At 35.0% G+C, this 14,710-nt stretch overlaps 2 protein-coding genes across 2 annotated transcripts in view; one reads left to right on the top strand and one right to left on the bottom strand.

The window, feature by feature from the left end:
- Positions 1-14,710, top strand: part of AKAP9 (A-kinase anchoring protein 9) — a 175,645-nt gene that overhangs the window by 140,075 nt on the left and 20,860 nt on the right. The window contains 10 exon segments of the mRNA XM_017894950.1: positions 790-942; positions 1,618-1,797; positions 2,971-4,044; positions 6,505-6,645; positions 7,154-7,639; positions 9,241-9,304; positions 9,417-9,535; positions 10,090-10,281; positions 10,821-11,009; positions 13,943-14,087. Of these exon segments, the coding sequence (XP_017750439.1) occupies positions 790-942; positions 1,618-1,797; positions 2,971-4,044; positions 6,505-6,645; positions 7,154-7,639; positions 9,241-9,304; positions 9,417-9,535; positions 10,090-10,281; positions 10,821-11,009; positions 13,943-14,087 (2,743 nt within the window).
- Positions 13,676-14,710, bottom strand: part of CYP51A1 (cytochrome P450 family 51 subfamily A member 1) — a 46,758-nt gene continuing 45,723 nt past the window's right edge. Inside the window, exon 10 of the mRNA XM_017894946.1 lies at positions 13,676-13,972. Within this exon, the coding sequence (XP_017750435.1) occupies positions 13,962-13,972 (11 nt within the window). The 3' untranslated portion in view covers positions 13,676-13,961. The remainder of the gene's footprint in view (positions 13,973-14,710) is intronic.

Below are 14,710 nucleotides of genomic sequence, written 5' to 3'. Positions count from 1 at the left end.
TTAGTACAGAACAAAATGGAGTTTCTTATGTCTTCTTCTTTCTACATAGACACAGTAACAGTCTGATCTCTCTTTCCCCCACAAATAACTAATTCTTAATAATCATCATTCATTTCAGTCTCTAACCATCAAAAAGCAGTTGCTTTACCATTATTGATAATCCATCCTCAAAATGATTAAATAAATTTCTGTTGTCCTACCTATAGGAGCTATCTAATTTTCTCCTGAATTGTGTAATTCATTTTCTCTAAGGTTTTTGTAAATCAGACCTAAGGATCTCTTGGTCTTAGTTTCTATCTTGGCTTCCTTCTGCTTAACAAGCCACATGGCAGCCAGGCCTTTTAGTGAGTTAATTAGATATTTTTGGACTAAATTCAGTTAGTCTTATACGGTGGCTAACAAAACAATTCTACAGGTTTTCTAGGCCTTTTGATAGCAAATAAATGTAACATAAACTAAGATTTAATATGTGGATTCTTTCCCTTCCTCCTATGACTCCTTTGTGCTTCAGGAGAAGATACTTAGGTAGGAAATGGCTCCTTTTATCCTTTCTCAGAAGGTTTCCTCTCTGCTTTGCATAGGATAGTTTAAGGGTGGCCAGTTTGAGCATGTCTAGGAACCACACAGGTAACACAGGTTATACCTGGCTTAGAAAAACCACATTCTTTTATTCTTATGATTCATGTTTTAAGCATGCATACTTTGTAAAGCAAATATAACACTCTTCATTTTATCTTGATAAACATTTGTATAAACATCTTTTCTCTTTTGATAATTTTGATATTAAAGATTACAAACTTAGAAGAGCAATTAGAACAGTTTAGAGAAGAACTGGAAAATAAGAATGAAGAAGTTCAACAATTACATATGCAATTAGAAATACAGAAAAAGGAATCTACTACCCGCCTACAAGAACTTGAACAAGAAAACAAATTATTTAAGGTAATTAGTTTAGAAAAACTTTTATCTGTAAATAAGTCATAGTTTCAGTCCTATATTGCTTTATTATTATTATTTTTTTTTTTTTTTTTTGAGACTGAGTCTCACTCTGTCACCCAGGCTGGAGTGCAATGGTGTGATCTCGGCTCACTGCAAGCTCTGCCTCCCAGGTTCAAGCAATTCTCCTGCCTCAGCCTCCCGAGTAACTGGAACTACAGGCGTGTGCCACCATGCCTGGCTAATTTTTGTATTTTCAGTAGAGATGAGGTTTCTCCGTGTTAGCCAGGACGCTCTCGATCTCCTGACCTCATGATCTGCCTGCCTTGGCCTCCCAAAGTTCTGGGATTACAGGCGTGAGCCACCACACCTGGTCCCTATATTGCTTTATTAAGCATTCGGTAAATCCAGCTGTTAAATAATACTCAACAGAGGGACATTAACAGGCAGACACATTTGCATAGAACTTATTTTCAGCCCAACCTGAACATTTGAATTCATCATAAATGAAAATTTTGGGATTATTTATCAAAATAGTTTAAGAATATTGATTTACAATAACCATATGGTATCTCTGATTGTATTCATTTGTACATTATAGGCTCTGTTTTCTTTTGTAATTATGGTCTGAAAATGCTATGTAATGATTATTCCAACTGTGATAATTTTTTTTGTTCCTAGGATGACATGGAGAAACTGGGACTTGCCATAAAGGAATCTGATGCTGTGTCTACTCAAGACCAACATGTACTATTTGGGAAATTTGCCCAAATAATACAGGAAAAAGAGGTAGAAATTGACCAATTAAATGAACAAATTATGAAACTCCAGCAGCAACTTAAAATTACGACAGATAACAAGGTATACTCATTTAAAATTGATTATGAAATTAATATGAGCCAGAGTTTTAAAGGGCTAAATGGTTATAATGTTGCTCCCCATTGAATTTAAAAAACAAACCAATTTTATTTTATTCTATTTCATTTATTTTGAGATGGAGTCTCACTCTGTCGCCTAGGCTGAAGTCCAGTGGCACAACCTCGACTCACTACAACCTCCGCCTCCTAGGTTCAAGCAATTCTCCTGCCTCAGCCTCCTGAGTAGCTGGGATTACAGGCACCCACCACCCCACCTGGCTAATTTTTGTATTTTTAATAGAGATGGGGTTTCACCATGTTGACCAGGCTGGTCTCTAACTCCTGATGTCAGGTGATCCACCTACCTCAGCCTCCCAAAGTGCTGGGATTGCAGGCATGAGCCACCTGGCCCACTTCTCTTTTGATTCATTAATTTTAATTTATTAAGATACATTGGTGGCCAGGCACAGTGGCTCACACCTGTAATCTTTATACTTTAGGAAGCCTAGGTGGGCGGATTGCTTGGGCCCAGAAGTTCAAGACCAGCCTGGGCAACATGGTGAAACTTTGCCTCTACAAAAAATATGAAAATTAACTGGACATGGTGGCATACCACCTGTAGTCGCAGCTGCCGTGAGCCATGATCATGCCACTGCACACCAGCCTGGGTGACAGAGTGAGACCCTGTCTCAAAAAGAAAAAAAAAAAGAAAAGCAAAGACACATTGGCTTAATAATTTATATGTATTTTTCTCCCCTCCTAATATTGTCATAAGATTTTAATGTTTTTCAGAAAGGCTCTGTGACTTAGATTTTATCATATTATTCTAACCAAATCTGTTATAAATTCTAATATTTAATATGAGTTAAGTAAGGTAATTACCTTTGGTCCCATCGGTTGTAGACTTTATTTCCTTACTTCATCCTTTTCCATTTCCTAATAGGGAATCAGCAACTAAAAGCTTTTATTACATTATACTTAACAGAACTTTCTGGGCCTTGTTTGATATGATGGGGGAGATATTGGTCTATAATGAAATTAAGGTAGTATGTCTGAGAAGTAGTATATTATTTTTGTGTGTGATCATCTCTTTGAGGTACTGCCCTAAAATAAAGTAAAATTTTCAAAATATAAATACATATATATTATGTATGTTACCTTTTTCATTAATTAATAGGTTATTGAAGAAAAAAATGAACTGATAAGGGATCTTGAAACCCAAATAGAATGTTTGATGAGTGATCAAGAATGTGTGAAGAGAAATAGAGAAGAAGAAATAGAGCAGCTCAATGAAGTGATTGAAAAACTTCAACAGGAATTGGCAAATATTGGACAGAAGACACTAGTGGATGCTCATTCCCTCCCAGAAGAAGCAGACAGTTTAAAACATCAATTGGATATGGTTATAGCTGAAAAGCTGGCCTTGGAACAGCAAGTAGAAACCACTAATGAAGAAATGACCTTCACGAAAAATATACTTAAAGAAACCAATTTTAAAATGTATCAGCTAACACAGGAATTATTCAGCTTAAAGAGAGAACGTGAAAGTATGGAAAAGATTGAAAGTATACCAGAGAAAAGTGTTAACAGGGCCATAGATGATCTGAGCAAAGACAAACCTGAACTGGAAGTAGTCCTTACAGAGGATGCTCTTAAATCCTTAGAAAATCAGACATACCTCAAATCTTTTGAAGAAAATGGCAAAGGTTCCATAATTAATTTGGAAACAAGGTTGCTACAACTTGAGAGCACTGTTAGTGCAAAGGACTTAGAACTTACCCAGTGTTATAAACAAATAAAAGACATGCAAGAACAAGGCCAGTCTGAAATAGAAATGCTTCAGAAGAAGATTGTAAATCTACAGAAAATACTTGAAGAAAAAGTGGCTGCTGCTCTTGTGAGTCAAATCCAACTTGAGGCAGTTCAGGAATATGCAAAGTTCTGTCAAGATAATCAAACAATTTCATCAGAACCTGAAAGAACAAATATTCAGAATTTAAATCAACTAAGAGAAGATGAGTCAGGGTCAAATATATCAGCATTAACCTTGAGAATATCAGAATTAGAAAGCCAGCTTGTTGAAATGCATACTAGTTTGATTTTAGGAAAAGAACAAGTAGAAATTGCAGAAAAAAATGTTTTAGAAAAAGAAAAGAAGCTGCTAGAACTACAGAAGCTATTGGAGGGCAATGAGAAAAAACAGGGAGGGAAAGAAAGGAGAAGAAGCCCTCAAGATTTTGAAGTTCTCACGGTTAGTTTTGTATTTGATTATTTTCACTTAAATACTCCTAAGTTAATTGCTAATTTACTAAATATGGTGTTCTGTGTACATCTAGCAATTTATACAAAAGGATTTTTATAAAAATATACCACTTATAAAAAATACACTCTTGTTAAAAGAAAAACTAGGCTGGGTGCGGTGGCTCACGCCTGTAATCCCAGCACTTTGGGAGGCAGAGGTGGGTGGATCACAAGGTCAGGAGATCAAGACCATCCTGACTAACACGGTGAAACCCCATCTCTACTAAAAATACAAAAAATTAGCCAGGTGTGGTGATGGGCGCCTGTAGTCCCAGTTACTCGGGAGGCTGAGGCAGGAGAATGGCGTGAACCCGGGAGGCAGAGCTTGCAGTGAGCCAAGATCGTGCCACTGCACTCCAGCCTGGGCAACAGAGCAAGACTCCATCTCAAAAAAAAAGAAAAGAAAACTAGACAAACTAAATTTACAAGAGTTTATTTGAACAAAAAAGGATTCATGAATTGGGTAGCACTCAGAACCAGAGGAGTTTCACGAATCTCTTCTGTGCAGCAGTGGCCAGTGAATATTTATAGACAGAACTACCAAATAAAGTACAGAAATAGCTTGATTAGTTACAGCTAGGTGTTTGCCTTATTTGGACCCAGTCTGCTCAGTTGACTGCTTGTCATTAGCTAAAAGTAGCTGTTTATTATACTCCTAAGATAATGTTTTCCGTTTGCTTACGTACTCCTAAGTTAGGTTGCAATTCCTTACATAGAACTCAAGATACAGAGACAGCCTCAAGCCAAATTTAACTTAACATTGTGTAGTCATATTATTATCACTAAAATAATGGATACAGACTGTATTTTGTAGTCTTCAAATGTGATGTTTATTTCATGAACATCATCATTAAATGGAGCAGTCAGAAGAAACTAAGAAACATTAACTTTAGCAAATGTCCTCTAGGACTTGTGGGGATTTTTTTCTTAATTTCCTTCTAATATGCATCTTATGTTATCATTCCTTTTAAGTAATAATAAGTATGAAAATATATTAGGATTGACAAAGAATGCAGACTTTACAGAAAAAAATCTATTATTTAATAACATCTACTGAATTAATGTGTGGGTGACATATTTTACAATTTTTTTTTTTTTCTTGAGACAGAGTCTCGCTCTGTTGCCCAGGCTGGAGTGCAGTGGTGTGACGTCAGCTCACTGCAGCCTCTACCTCCTGGGTTTCCAGCGATTCTCCTGCCTCAGCCTCCCAGGCGCGGCTGAGATTACAGACATGCCACACCACACCAGGCTAAATTTTTTTTTTTTTTTTTTTTTTTTTTTTAGTAGAGACAAAGTTTCTGCATGTTAGCCAGGTTGGTCTCAAATTCCTGGCCTCAACTGATCCGCCTGCCTCAGCCTCCCAAAGTGCTAGGATTACAGGTGTTAGCCACCACACCCGGCCAACTTTTACAAATTTTATACCTGATAATAGATTTCATCTGTTTTAAGTAAAAATGCATAGTTGACCTCTGTAAGTTTACTTATGTGAAGATCTGAAATCGTAGTTCTCTGTGACAGATAGGACAAGAGCTTTTTTTCCCTCCAAATTCTTACCTTATAAATTTATAACTTTGAGTAGCAGAACTTCAGTCTTCTCTAAACACCAGGAGATTAACTGATAAATCACAGTTATTTAATTATATAATATATTTTGCAAAGAATAATAATTACCTGGCTTTTTCCTCCTTCATTGGAACTAAGTTACTCTAAGTTATAAATAATTAAAATAGTAATACAACTTTCTCTTTCTTTTTTTTTGGAGACAGAGTCTTACTCTGTTGCCCAGGCTGAAGTGTAGTGGCACGGTCTTGACTCACTGCAACCTCTCCCTCCTGAGCAGCTGGGACTACAGGCATGCACTACCACACCTGGCTAATTTTTGTATTTTTTGTAGAGACGGTTTTGCCATGTTGAGGCCAGTAGACTGGCCTCGAACTCCTGACCTCAAGTGATCTACCTGTCTCAGCCTCTCAAAGTGCTGGGATTACAAACATGAGCCATCATGCCTGGCCTAAAATAGTAATACTTTCCATGTATGAGTTCTAAGAAATATCTTAGTTACACTTGGTTTCTTTTGACGAAAGTGCTATAAATATGAAGAACTTTTTGAATGGTAATAAAGAATATTTTCACTAATAATTTATAAATTTTAGGATGTATATGAATGACATTATTTGCCTTTTATTCCCAGAAAATCATTCTTTTCTTAAGAAGAAAATCATTATCTCAAGAATATAAGATGATGGTTCTGAAAAGCTTCTCTGTTTTGGAAAGAGCATTGATTTGTTGCAACTCCTTGTATCTGTAGGCAGTCATTCCTTGGGTAGTTTTATTAGAATGTATAAGTGCCTTGAATGTAGCTGTATTTTTTTAAAAGTATGTGTTTCTTATGTTTTCTGCTGTCATTCAGACAACTACTGAGCTATTTCATAGCAATGAGGAAAGTGGATTTTTTAATGAACTCGAGGCTCTTAGAGCTGAATCGGTGGCTACTAAAGCAGAACTTACCGGTTATAAAGAAAAGACTGAAAAACTTCAAGGAGAGCTTTTGGTAAGATAAGTAACATACCTCCTAATTCACTCATTTCTACCTATCTTAATTGCATTTCAAAGTATATACTCTTCTGTAGCAAATCAAGCTCCATAACTTAAAAGCTAGATAAAAAGTATTTTGTGGATTTGATGAAGACTTTCATTGTTGTAAATTTCTTTACCAACATCTTCTTGCTTGGTTTTCCTGGAAATCTTTGTTAGGAGGATACTTTTTATTTCCATTCTGTTAATGAAGGAGTAGAAAGTTGTTAAAGAGAACTGTGTATCCCATGAGAATCAAAAGTAGAAGCTGATAAAATTATTTCACTTCTATAGTAATCTATGACCATACATACATACAAATATATATATGTAAACTATGAGTGTTTCTAAAATGTTTTTCCTACTACTCTGAGGAAAATGAACATATAATCATGAATTACATTCCTCCCACCCCCTTTAAATTCTACATTTAATATGGAAAGATTTGAACTGAATGCCCTACTGTTCTATTCATTACGTTTTAGATAAAAGAAACAAATATGGCATCTCTTCAGAAAGACTTAAGCCAGGTTAGGGATCACCTCGCAGAGGCAAAAGAGAAATTGTCCATTTTAGAAAAAGAAGATAAGACTGCAGTACAAGAAAACAAAAAGGCCTGCATGTTCGAGCCACTTCCTGTAATACTGAGTAAAAGCATTGCATCCCAGACAGATGGGACTCTGAAGGTCAATAGCAGCAATCAGACTCCACAAATTCTTGTTAAAAATGCAGGAATACAAATTGATTTACAGAGTGAATGTTCCTCAGAAGAAGTTACTGAAATAATCAGTCAGTTTACTGAAAAAATTGAGAAGATGCAAGAACTACATGCTGCTGAAATTTTGGACATGGAATCCAGACATATTTCAGAAACTGAAACCTTAAAGAGGGAACACTATGTTGCTGTTCAGTTACTGAAAGAGGAATGTGGTACCTTGAAGGCAGTGATACAGCGTCTGAGAAGTAAAGAGGTATTTGGTTTCTATAATATGTGTTCTTCAACATTGTGTGCTTTTTTAAAAAAAAAAAATCATTTAAATTAATTCATTTTGTAGATGACAAACCAAAATGCAACTCATTAAGGCACTTGATCTTTCTAAGTAGGTGTATTATCAAGGCAAGGTTTTAACTCCTAGTACAGTATTCCTTTTTTTAAATTTTTATTTATTTATTTTTCTTTTATTATACTTTTAAGTTCTGAGATAACACGTGCAGGATGTGCAGGTTTGTTACATAGGTATACACGTGCCATGGTGGTTTGCTGCACCCGTCAACCCATCATCTACATTAAGTATTTCTCCTAATGCTATCCCTCCCCTAGCCCCCATGCCCCAACAGGCCCTGGTGTGTGATGTTCCCCTCCCTGTGTCCACGTGTTCTCATTGTTTAACTCCCACTTATGAGTAAGAACATGTGGTGTTTGGTTTTCTGTTCTTGTGTTAGTCTGCTGAGAATGATGGTTTCCAGCTTCATCCATGTCCCTGCAAATTACATGAACTCATCATCCTTTTTTATGGCTGCATAGTATTCCATGGTGTATATGTGCTACATTTTCTTTATCTAGTTTATCACTGATGGGCATTTGGGTTGGTTCCAACATTGTGTGCTTTTAAAAGAAAATGAGAAAACTTAGGGCAGTCTCTTCCTTACAATACTATCACAGTTTTAATAGTTTTGAACTTTTTTAAATTTAAAGAGGTTTTAGTTTTAAAATTTTTTAAATCTTTCCATTGTGTAGAGTTAAATAATATATGATATTCCTTTATGGATTTGGAACATGTTATCATTCCTTAATTCATGAATATCTCTTCTTATGGTAATATTCATGAAGAAACAGACTTGTTTTAAAAAACCGTGAATAGTTTCATTTATTATGAAAGGTGTGACAGATTTGATTACAGCATGAGAAACCAGCANCCAACAGGCCCTGGTGTGTGATGTTCCCCTCCCTGTGTCCACGTGTTCTCATTGTTTAACTCCCACTTATGAGTAAGAACATGTGGTGTTTGGTTTTCTGTTCTTGTGTTAGTCTGCTGAGAATGATGGTTTCCAGCTTCATCCATGTCCCTGCAAATTACATGAACTCATCATCCTTTTTTATGGCTGCATAGTATTCCATGGTGTATATGTGCTACATTTTCTTTATCTAGTTTATCACTGATGGGCATTTGGGTTGGTTCCAACATTGTGTGCTTTTAAAAGAAAATGAGAAAACTTAGGGCAGTCTCTTCCTTACAATACTATCACAGTTTTAATAGTTTTGAACTTTTTTAAATTTAAAGAGGTTTTAGTTTTAAAATTTTTTAAATCTTTCCATTGTGTAGAGTTAAATAATATATGATATTCCTTTATGGATTTGGAACATGTTATCATTCCTTAATTCATGAATATCTCTTCTTATGGTAATATTCATGAAGAAACAGACTTGTTTTAAAAAACCGTGAATAGTTTCATTTATTATGAAAGGTGTGACAGATTTGATTACAGCATGAGAAACCAGCACAATAATTCAGTGTATTCTATTTTTATCAAAGCACACAATATATGTATTTTTTTTGTTTTCTCTAATTAGGGATCCGCAATTCCTGAATTAACACGTTCTGATGCTTACCAGACTAGAGAAATATGCTCCAGTGGTAAGTTTTATAAATATCTGTAATGTTTGTAGTATTTGTTTAAGAAGTATTGGTTTTTTGGGGACTGGGGGTTGTTTTTTTTTTTAACAGCAAATGATTTTCTTTATTTTAGATTCTGGATCAGACTGGGGTCAGGGAATCCTTACACACAGTCAAGGATTTGACACAGCATCAGAAGGCCGAGGAGAAGAAAGTGAAAGTGCAACAGATTCCTTTCCAAAGAAAATAAAGGTACTAAAAGATAGATACCTTTTATTAACTCAGTCAGTGTTGTTTCTATGTTGAACATAGCACTTCATTAGAAGTTATGTGGTGGGATCGTTTCTGAAGAGAGAATGGCATAGCTAGAAGGAACCTAAGACATCTATTTTATTTCCATATTTCACAGATAATAAAGTAAGAGATTTAATGATGATATGTATGAAGACTTTTTTCTTAATAATTCTTATTCCTGATGTTTTTGTTTGCCAGAATTTTTAAAGTAGTCATAAAGAGTAGAATTTATATCCCATGTATTTATTTTGGTCAAATCAGTAGCTTATCAGTAAACCTAGGAAGAGTACATTAGCCAAACAGAAGGAACTTAGAGATGAGAGCTATGGAAAGTCATAGGCCATCTGCTGGAGGTGGTTTACCTCTCCACAGGAAGAAGGCATTGAGTAATGTTGAGCTGGAGTTTTCTCTCTGCAAGCTATCTTGCTTAAAATTTATTTCTCTTTGTATGTCTAATTTTTCAGTCTGTGACGAAGTTGTCATAATTCTGGCTTTTGGGTTTTGGTTTCTAGGGATTACTGAGAGCTGTCCATAATGAAGGCATGCAGGTGCTTTCTCTCACTGAGTCTCCCTATAGTGATGGAGAGGACCGTTCTATTCAGCAGATTTCAGAATCTTGGCTAGAAGAGAGAAAAGCTTACCTCAGTACAATCTCATCTCTAAAGGATTTAATTACCAAAATGCAACTGCAAAGAGAAGCTGAGGTACCCAAAGAATACTACACATCTAAATCGTTTTATGTATTATTTGAACAATAATAATACAGTATAAATTATCTTTTATACATATTTTTGCATGAATAACTATATATATTTTCACACTTGAAACTCTGCCAGGGACAGTGCCTCACGCCTGTAATCCCAGCACTTTGGGAGGCCGAGGTGGGCGGATCACTTGAGGTCAGGAGTTCAAGACCAGCCTGGCTAACGTGTTGAAACCCGTCTCTACTGAAAATACAAAAATTAGCCAGGCGTGGTGGTGGGTGCCTGTAATCCCAGCTACTCAGGAGACTGAGGCAGGAGAATCACTTGAATCTGGGAGGTGGAGGTTGCAGTGAGCTGAGATCGTGCCACTGTACTCCAGCCTGAGCAACAGAGTGAGACTCTGTCTCAAAAAGAAAAAAAAAGAAAAGAAGTACACATGCTCCTAGACTTTTAATTATTTTTCTTTGTAGATTAATATTTTAGAATGTTTTAAAACATGCTTATTTGAAAACTAACTTTGGTTATATGTACTTTGCTAGGTTTATGATAGTTCTCAATCTCATGAGAGCTTCTCAGACTGGCGAGGTGAACTACTGCTTGCCCTTCAACAAGTTTTCTTAGAAGAGCGTAGTGTTTTACTAGCGGCATTTCGGACGGAGCTGACAGCTCTAGGTACTACAGATGCAGTTGGCTTACTAAACTGTTTGGAACAGAGAATACAAGAACAGGTATAATGAAACTTCATTTTAAACAACACTTTAATAGAAATAAGGAAATGACTATTAATTTTAGAGTCTTAATTTAAGTATGAAGGTTAAGATTTTAATAGGATCCACTATGAATGTTTTTTAAAAAATTATTGTAACTGTTTTAACATATTAGAAAGTAAGAAAGACTGAAAGTTAATGAGCTGATTTTCTAACCTAGGAAATTAGAAAAAGAGCAACAAAATAATCCCAAACTAATTTGAGAGAGTAAATTCTCATTATTTGCACTGGTTATGTTCTATAAAGTTGCTCTGAACATTGAGCAGTCGTTGCTTCTAAGGGAAATACAAGGTTAGGTTCCTGTAAGCCTTTGGTCACAACATTTTCATCAATCAGTACATAACTTTGTCTATATGTGATTCTATTTTAAGACACCTTATTTACTATATATTATTGATTGATTAACCTTGAACACCACCAACAGCACTATAACTCGTGCCTGAAAAAAACTTTTCTGACACACATATTTTCTCCTTAAGGCACATCACAGCCTTCTCGTACTTAGGAACACCATAAAGCACTTCAGCACTACTTTTGGGGGCCATTCTAAACAGTGAAATCACAAATAAAAGCACAAAATTTGAAACATCACTAAATACTCTGTAAAAAGGACATTTGACGTTAGCTGGGGACATCCACATTGGACCATTTAAATTTTCTGCTGCTCTATGCATTTCCGTGAAAGACCATGAAAGCCACACAACAATGGATTTGGGAGTTACAAATAAATTTTAGTGAGAAGGCAAATATGCAAATATGGAATCAGAATAATGAGGATTCCCTTTAATGAAGAAAAAGACGTCAATAGATAGACTGTTACAATAAGATAAAATGTTAAAAGTTGGACATTTGAACTTTTCTGAAGAATTGGTTATGCAAAATGATAAACCACACATTTTTAAAGTTAGGAATGAACTAAAGATATACTTGAGATATAAAAATGATAGAATATTATGAATAATTTTATGAGAATAAACAAACACTTGGGTGAAATGGACAGATTTTCTAAAAAAAAAAAAATAACTTATGAAAACTTTCCTTAAGAAATAGAAAACCTCCAAAGACCTATTACTAGTAACAGAATCAAATCACTAGTTAAAAATCTACTATAATACTTAACACCCAGATCTTGTTTTTTAATATATTCTCCACTGAAAAGAACTAGGACTTCCTGCAGAACTGATGATTTTAGGGATGGATCAGGGAAAGTACAAGGTGAGCCTGGAACATCTTGTTTTACTGGCAAGTAAGGAATTGTTCAAAGAATAAAGGGAACATGTCGAAAGGTCACAGAAGCCAGCTTGAAGGAGCTCCAACTGGCCAAATTCTAGAAAAATTTAAACATTATACTAAATGATAGTGACAAATTATAAGCCAAAGAGTGAAATAAGAACTCATGAGACCATACTGATATAAATAAATAAATATATAAATAAATAAATAGTATTACCATGGAATGACAGCTAGTAAATGTAGAAGGAACAATGAAAGGAAATTACCCTTTATTAAACACTATATTATTAAATCACCCTTTATTAAACACTATTCAAGTAATAGTTTGCAATGGGTGCTAAAATTATTGTGAAAAGGTTTGATAAGAAACTGTATTTACATAATCTCAAAGTAAATCCCCAGAAAATATTCTTTAATTACCAGGGAAAACCAGTAACTTTGCAGTGGAGAAACCTTGCAGATACCACCTTAACCAAGTGATCAGAATTACTATTACCAGTAATGGAATAGACATCATACACTTCCTAATATGAAGGGCCCAGTGCCACTTTTACAGTATTTTTGTCAAATTAATATTCATAGTCCACTCTTGGGGAAATATCAGACCAAAACAAATTGAGAACACTACATCTATCAAAATAAAAAATAGTGACACCAAGTACTGGTGAGGAAGAAAAGAAACTGTCTCATACATTGCTGGTAGGATTGTAAAATGGGAGGGCAATAGCCAAAAACTGGAAACGTCCTAAATGTCCTTTGACAGAAGAATGGATGGACAAACTGTGGTACATCCATACAATGAAATATTACTCAGCAATTAAAAAGAAACAAACTATTTATGCCTGCAACCACTTGTATGCTATATAATGCTCTTAAAATGACAAAATTATAGTAATAGAGAAAAGATCAGTGGTTGACAGGGGTTAGGGTTAGGGAGAGAGTATGACTATAGAGGGGTTTCTTTGTGGTGATAAAACAGTTGGTATCCTGATGGTAGTGGTGGTTACACGAACCTGTCTGTACATGTGATCAAATTTTGTAGAATTACACACCAGGAAAATTAATGACTACATGTGAACACTAATGAAATCTGAATAAGCCCTATAGTTTAGTATTGTACTAATACCATTTTCCTGGTTTTGATAATATACTATGGTAATGCAAGATGGTATCACTGGGAAAAGCTGGCTAACAGATACATGGGAACTTTAGCTTAAATTAATCAAAATAAAAAGTGTTTTAAAATTGAGGAACGTACAACAAAATAGCCTGTAGTCTTCAAAAATTCAAAGTCATGAAAGACAAAGACAGACTTAGGAATATCACTTTTTTTCTTTTTACTGTGAAGCACATTTCACAAAATTTGAATGGGCTCTATACATCACATAATAGTATTGTAGTCATGTTAATTCTGCTTTTGCTAATTTCGGTTATGTATGTAAAGAATGTTCTTGTTTTAAGGAAATACACTCTGGTATTTAGAGGTAAAGGAGCATTTGTCTGCAGCATATCCTCATACATTTTGGAAAGGAAAATAAGAAAATTTTTTAAAAGAAAATTTTAGTATGTGTGTTCCATTCATTCTTCTTCAGATTTCTTGGTTGTTAATTGTATTGCCTTTACATCTCTCTTCACTTGATTTTTACCTTCCTTTGTTACAGGGTGTTGAATCTCAAGCAGCTATGGAATACCTGCAGAAAGCAGATAGAAGGAGTTTGTTATCTGAAATTCAGGCACTGCATGCACAAATGAATGGCAGGAAAATTACTCTGAAAAGAGAACAAGAGAATGAGAAATCAAGCCAAGGTATGTTGTATGACAAGCTCATATGGTTACACAAATAGGTGAAAAGATTTCACTTTGTTTTCTTTCTTATTATTATTAAGTTAAAACATATTTTCTCAGTCACATTTTCTTCTCATTCTCATAATGTTGAGGATACAATCTATATTAATTACTCTAGGGGTTAGAGGATTGTCTAATTGGTTGTAGACAGCTATGTTGACTTTAAAATAAACTGCTATTCCCCTAATCAGGTTAAGCCCATTGGGTTCATTCTTTTTCTTTATTTTAGAGCTGTATGTTAAGAAAACAGTCTTTCCAGTCATAAAACAGAAAATACTCTTTCGAGGAAAATCCACAGTGCATATAACTAATTCTTTTTTAATCCTTTTTAAAAAATTGTGAGCCATAACATACAGAAAATTACAAATTGCAAATATGCATTATGACACATTATTAAATGAGTATCTATGGAAACATCACCCATGTGAATATAGCCAGTATCCCGAAAGCCCCTTCTCCCAAGCATATGCTCCTCTGAGTAACTTAGAGGTAATCATAGTTCTGATTTTTCTTTAGTTTTACTACCTATTTATATATTCCTAAAACATATAAGTTTCAAGTTTTTCCTGTTCTTGAACTTGATC

This window comes from Rhinopithecus bieti, unplaced genomic scaffold (assembly GCF_001698545.2).
Source record: "Rhinopithecus bieti isolate Rb0 unplaced genomic scaffold, ASM169854v2 scaffold_26428, whole genome shotgun sequence".
In the NCBI taxonomy this organism is placed as follows: domain Eukaryota; kingdom Metazoa; phylum Chordata; class Mammalia; order Primates; family Cercopithecidae; genus Rhinopithecus; species Rhinopithecus bieti.
The sequence above is the reverse complement of the archived record's forward strand: the minus strand, read 5'-3'. Positions and strand labels throughout refer to the sequence as shown.